This window comes from Mandrillus leucophaeus, unplaced genomic scaffold (assembly GCF_000951045.1).
Source record: "Mandrillus leucophaeus isolate KB7577 unplaced genomic scaffold, Mleu.le_1.0 Scaffold527, whole genome shotgun sequence".
NCBI lineage: Eukaryota > Metazoa > Chordata > Mammalia > Primates > Cercopithecidae > Mandrillus > Mandrillus leucophaeus.
Window position 1 is genome coordinate 1,009,248 of NW_012105664.1, and position 6,572 is coordinate 1,015,819.

General features: G+C 57.8%; 1 protein-coding gene across 1 annotated transcript in view; it reads right to left on the reverse strand.

The window, feature by feature from the left end:
• The window catches only part of NINJ1 (ninjurin 1), a 7,710-nt gene extending 1,851 nt beyond the window's left edge, over positions 1-5,859 (reverse strand). Inside the window, exons 1-4 of the mRNA XM_011996876.1 lie at positions 5,799-5,859; positions 5,279-5,362; positions 4,021-4,266; positions 2,540-2,703 (exon numbers count right to left, since the gene is read on the reverse strand). Coding sequence (XP_011852266.1) covers positions 2,549-2,703; positions 4,021-4,266; positions 5,279-5,362; positions 5,799-5,859 — 546 coding nt within the window. The 3' untranslated portion in view covers positions 2,540-2,548. The remainder of the gene's footprint in view (positions 1-2,539; positions 2,704-4,020; positions 4,267-5,278; positions 5,363-5,798) is intronic.
• Between the last annotated feature and the right edge of the window lie 713 nt (positions 5,860-6,572).

Consider the following 6,572-nt stretch of genomic DNA (forward strand, 5'->3'; position numbering starts at 1 on the left):
AAGGAGGGAGAGGAGCCTGGGAAGGAGACAGAGGAGAGGGTCTGGGCCTGGGAAGGAGGGAGAAGAGAGGGTCTGGGCCTGGGAAGGAGGGAGAAGAGAGGGTCTGGGCCTGGAAGCGGGGAGAAGAGAAGCTCTGAGGCAGGCTGTGACCAGCCCCAAGTGTCGGCGCCATTTGGACACCCGAACTCAGGAAGGAGAAGAGACTGATTCTGACATGAGAGGTGTCAAAGTACTCCATGCCTCAGTTTCCCCTCTGAGAATGGAATGAATATAGCATGGCCGGGTTACTGCCAGGACTTAAAGGCCTGGCCCACCATGGGGGGCTGGGGCTGGGCAGCTGTAACCATAGCCACCCACGAAGCCTGAGACCTCTCTGGCTGCTCCAGGCAGGACACACAGCAGCTTTGGCCTCCGAGCCTCTGAGGACAGCCCTAAGGTCCACTGCTGGGTCCCCCCCTGGCCCACAGGCCCAGCACCCTCTTCCCGGCAGGCAGATGACTGATGTTTGGGAGAGTTAGGGACTGCATTCAGCACACACAGCAGGTGGTTAATAAATGGCCTGGCCACATGCCCCAAGCCAGGGAACAGCTGACATCTAGGTGTTCTGGAAGGGGACAAATACAAACTGGAGGCAGCATCTGAACAGTGACTCGGACCCCACTGGGGTCGCTCACATCCGCGCCCTTTCAGAAAGGTGACTTCAGGCTCCATGGCCGGGACACTGGGGCTGGTGTGACCCCACTGGGGGAATGGCCATGGGTGTGGTAGGGAAGCATCGGTCACCACGAGCTGCAGCCACTCCTAGCTGGCCCCTATGTGGGGAGGGGCGAGGCCGGGTGGATGCGGGGCGTTCCCAACCCAGCTGCTGGCCCCAGCACCCCACCTCTTCCTCCACTACGCCCTCTTGGGGAATTTTTTTTTTTTTTTTTTTTTCCGAGACAAGAGTTTTGCATTGTTGCCCGGGCTGGAGTACAATGGCGCGATCTTGGCTCACCGCAACCTCCACCTCCCAGGGTCGAGCGATTCTCCTGCCTCATCCTCCAGAGTAGCTGGGATGACAGGCAGTCGCCATCACACCCGGCTAATTTTGTATTTTTAGTAGAGATGGGTTTTCTCCATGTTGGTCAGGCTGGTCTCAAGCTCCTGACCTCAAGTGATCTGCTCTCCTCAGTCTCCGAAAGTGCTGGGATTCCAGGTGTGAGCCACCGCACCCGGCCTGGGGAAATTTTTATATATCCTTGACACACAGGTGCTCTGTCCCAAGCACACTGCTCCTGTCTACTCTGCCGTGGGCCACCACTGGTGGAGAGATGGCCACCTGCCAGGAGTGCCCACCCCTCCCTTGGCAACTCACCTCCACCTCTGCTACAAACCGGAGGGGTGACCCCTAGGCCTGAGGTTGCAGGGACTGTGGTGTGTGGACCCGGCCTGGCTGCATGGACTGTAGTGTGTGCACCATGTGGCCCTGACCATGGCTGCATCCTAGGCCTTCCTGTGGATCCTGCTTCTAGGCTGTGTCACTGGGCAGACGCTCACCCCCTCTGAGCAAGGACACAGGGAGAGGGTGTGTGTGGTGTGGGAAGTCTTCCTACACTGGGTACCTCGTCCTGTGGGGACAGCCTTGTCCTGTGGGGACAGCCTCCGTCTGCATCCCGCACACAACCAGGCTCCAGCCTAGGGCAGGCAGCTAACAGACTCTGTGAGGTCCGGCACGGGGCAGACTTGAAGAGTCACAGGGGCTCATGTGACAAGATCCTGAATCCCACCGTCCTGGTTAGACTGGCACAGTGGGGTCAGGCAGGCGGTCATACCAGGGCCACTTTTTCTCAGATGAGGGCTGGGAGGAAGCTTCACCTGCTAAGTGGAGCTGATAAGGGGTGCAGAGCCCCTGACTTATCAAGAGAAGCCAGAAATCTCTGGGTTTTGGGTGTTTTTTGGAAAGAATCTCACTGTCGCTCAGGCTGGAGTGCAGGAGTACAATCTTAGCTCACTGCAACCTCTGCCTTCTGGGTTCAAGCGATTCCCCTGCCTCAGCCTCTTGAGTAGCTGGGACTACAGGGATGTGCCACCACACCCGGCTACTTTTTGTATTTTTAGTAGAGATGGGGTTTCACCCTGTTGGCAAGGCTGGTCTCGAACTCCTGACCTCAAGTGATCTGCCCGCCTCAGCCTCCCAAAGTGCTGGGATTATAGGTGTAAGCCACAGCACCTGACCCAGAAATCTTTTTTTTTTTTCCAGACAGATGTTCTGAATACATAGAAATCTTATGTTTAAGTGAGTTCTCCAGGATGTTCAAATGGTGGCTCTTACACACATTACATCTAAACCTTGTGACCACAGGACCCCAGGTGGCCAGCACCAGTGGCAAGGCTGGCCTCAAGACAGTGGCCAGGCATTGGCCTTGTAGGTGTGGACAAGGATGCCCATAGCGTAGGAAGGTATCCAAGGCTGCCCAGCCAGGGACTCGCCACACTGCGAGAGCCTCCGACAGTGAGCAACCCCAGGACTGCAGGCCTCGCGCCCCATCTCCCGGCTCACCTGGGTGCCCTACTGCTGGGGCGCCATGTCCATCAAGGGCTTCTGGACCCCGAAGGCCGTGATGAAGATGTTGACTACCACGATGATGAACACCAGGCCCGTGGCCAGGTTGTTGAGGAAGTCCAGCTTGGCGTGCTTGGCCGGGTTGTTAAGGTCGTACTTGACTGTGGGCGAGAGAGGAGTGGATGGTGCCAAGGGCAGCCCAGATGCAGCACCCCAGCCTGGGACAGTGGAAGGGGACCCACCCCAGTGGTCAAGCTGTCCTGGGACATTACAGGGCCCTCAATCGCATTTACGATGAGTTTTGTCGCCCAGAGAAAAATACACGTTTTGCTGAAACACTGACAACAGCACCCCTGGCTTGGGCAGCCCCTCAGTCTACAACCCCACCTTCTGTAGCCCCCGCACTTTCCTTATAGGAATTGAAGCTATGGACGTCAACCAAAGGCCAGGTTTGGGCAAATGCACTGAGCCCTTTGCAGGCCTTAATCTAGTGATTCCTGCCACAAACTGTAGTTCTATTATGATGCCTGTTTTATAGGTGAGGCCTGGGAGGTTCAGCCACTTGCCCAAGGTCATGCAGTCACGAGGAGGACCCTGGGCCCAGGAGGTGAGGACTGGCATGGCTGAGGCTATCTCATGGCATGAGTCAACAAGAACCCAGTGAAACACCTGCCCTAATGCCCACAGGCCAGGCCCTGACCCCACTCTGTGCTCTTTCAAAATGCAGGGTGGGGCCAGGCACGGTGGTTCATACCTGTAATCCCAGCACTTTGGGAGGCTGAGACAGAAGGATCACATGAGCCCAGGAGTTTGAGACCAGCCTGGGCAGCATAGCAAGACCCCGTGTCTAACAAAAACAAAAAAATTTAGCTGGCATGGTGGCACATAGCTGTGGTCCAGGCTACCTGGGAGGCTGAGGCAGAAGGCTCACTTGAGCCTGGGAGGTTGAGACTGCAGTGAGCCATGATCAAGACAGAGAAAGACCCGGTTTCAAAAACAAAGCAAGGCCGAGCGAGGTGACTCACACCTGTAATCCCAGTATTTTGGGAGACTGAGGGTGTTGGATCGCTTGAGCTCAAAAATTCGACCGGGCAACATGGCGTAACCTCATCTCTACAAAAAATACAAAAATTAGGCGGGCATGGTGGTGAGCGCCTGTAATCCCAGTTACTTTGGGGGCTGAGGTGGGAGGATCACTTGAGCCCAGGAGATGGAGTTTGCAGTGAGCCGAGACTGTGCTGCTGCATTCCAGCCTGGGTGACTGTTTCAAAACACAAAACAAAACGAAACAAAAACCAAAGTGGAGGGCGTGGGGGGTGGGGTACCACTTCCTGGACTGCATGTCTGGGTGATGAGGGCCAGGGACTCGGCAGCTCCTTGAGAGCCAAGTGTGCAAGGTGGTGGGCACCTGTCCCGGGGGTGCGAGCAGATGCCAGCAAGGCGAGCAGGTGGCCCGGCTGCCCCACCCAGGGACCTACCGAGGAAGATGAGCAGCACCCCCACGCCAATCTGCAGCGCGAGGGAGATGGAGATGAGGACCACCAGGGGCACGTAGAAGGCGAAGCTGGGGCCCTGTTCCACGACGGCCTTCAGCTGGGACGCGTTGGCCATCAGCAGCGCGATGTCCAGCATGCTCTCGGCTGCGCTCTTCTTGTTGGCATAATGGTTCACATTGATGGGCCCGTGCCTCCAGCCCCAGCGGGCCGGCTGCGGGGAGGGGGATGGTCAGCAAGGAGGGTGGGGGAGGGGCAAGGGCTGCGCCTGAGTTGGGCTCTGGGGGTTGCTGGGCCCTGCAGGTGAGGGCTACCCTTGCCCCCACCCCAGTAAGTGCTCAGTCAGAAGTGCTTATTACCCTAAGGAGAGGCTGCGAGAATGTGCTCGGTCTTTATAAAACCTCCCCTAGGAATACAGTCCTGGAGAGAACGGAAATGACATAGCAACCCTAGTACATGCACTCTGGTTTTCCACTGGAAAGCGTTGCCCGATCCTTGCCCTCCTGCCATAGGCGCGGCTGCTTCTCCCTGCCTGCCCCTACCCGTCTGTGCCCTTGGCCTCCTCTCCCCCCGCCTCAGAGTCTGAGCTCCTGATGCCAGGAAGGGAAGTGACGTGTGGGTGGACAGATCTGTGCACACTGGCCCAGGCAAGAAACAAGTCTTCCTGGGCCGGACCTAAGGGCTGAGATCGCCCCTGCCACCTCCCAACCTCCCAGACTTGGGGCCCGACAGGCCACTCAGCCTCCAGGCCTCAGCACAGGCCTTGCAGAACTATCTGGCCATTAGCAGCAAGCCCTCACTGAGGTGGGCCACCCAGAGCCGGGCCCCCACACAGCAGAGGCTCAACAGATGCCTTGGCATACGACATACAGTGGAGCTTAGCTTCCACATTACTTCTCAGAGTAATCAAATGGAAATGCGAGTTCTGATGGAATCCTCTCTGCCTTAGGGGCCCATCTGGGAGGGGCTCCCTACAGTTCTCTTGGAGCCCCCAGTGCCTTTCCCTGTTGCCAGATACTCTCAAGCTCCAAGGCCCCACACAGAGGCCACTGATTCCAGGAAGCCTTCCAGGACCTCCCCTGGCAGGACATGGCCCTCTCTCCTGCCACAGGAAGGTCCTATCTAGCGCTGGCCCTTCGTTCCAAGGCAGCCCGAAGTATCCAACTTCCTCTTTCTCTGGAGCAAGAGTCTGCCCCTCTCAAGCTGCCCTGGTGGGGCCCCTCTTCAGTCACTCAGGACAAACCTGCCAGCCCCTTGGCCCAGCCCTTTGTCCGCAGGCGCCCCTGAGCTGCCAGGCCCTGGACCACAGCCTCCCAGGACTGGTCACCTGCTTGGAGGCAGCTGTGAGAACCCACTGCTGGCAGTGGACCTCCTGGGGCCTGCTCTGGGAGATCCTGTTTCCAGACTCATGAAAGATGCAGGCCGGGAGGCCAGGGTGCCACAGGGCCACAGGGAGGGGCGGACACGGGCATCCATCCAGGCCTTGACTTTCTGCAGGCTAGAAGCATGCACGATGAAAAATACATGAGGCAGCCAACACAGAGCCAGCAGAGGCCAGGGGCCTTGCTTTCATGCTGTGCGTTTTCAGTTTCATCTAAAATTATGTGCCCAGGAGGAAGAGACAGTGGGCGTCAGGGGACACCGGCGGTCTCTGCTGCTTACACCTGGGCCTGGGCATTCCAACAACCTGCCTTCAGCATCAGCCGCTCTCTAAGTAACAAGTTCACGTGGACACGGGTGTGCACAGGGACAGCTGCCTTTACCTGGGCCGGCCAGCAGCCCTGTCCCTGGGGCCCTGGTGTGCTCTCGGGTCACTCCATGCATATCCCGAAGCCACTATGGGGTCTGCACTTCGCCTCTCCCACCCTGGGCCTGACGCTGCACTCCCTGGGATTCCCCCAGGCCCCAGCACAGGCAGGGCACACGCCGACTGGGAGGCTGTGCTCCTCTCCCATTCTACAGACCAGCAGATTGCAGCTCGGAGGAGGTTTGCCCAGAGCCACCTCCCAGGACTGTGTGTCCCTGTCCCACCATTATCCACTTAGGGGCTTCCTTCCAGGCTGCCCAGGGTCTGGGTGAGGACGGCCCAGACGTAAAGGCCTGTGCCTGGCACTGAGTTGGTCTCCAGCTCTGCTCTTGCGAAGCCGTCCAGCGGGTCACACCCCATCACACGTGTGCTCTGTGAGGTGCAGTGTCGAGGGGGCTGCTGGCCACAGTGGGCATGTGCTCCTGTTTCACAAACCTCAAGTGCCAAAGTGCCTTCTTTCAAGGCCACCCTAATGCTCATCCGGGTCTCCATCCCAGGACTTGTGCTGGGAGAAGGCGGCCAAGTATAGACCTTGTGAGGATTTCCACCTTCCGGGGGCATCTACACAAATATGTGCATGTTCCTAGTCACACAGGCACAGAAACACACATCCCCCAGAAAGACACACATAGACACGTGAGACACACAGGTGCACACAATACAGCACACACAAAGACACATGCACATATAGACACAAACTACACACACACATAGATAAACAGACACACAT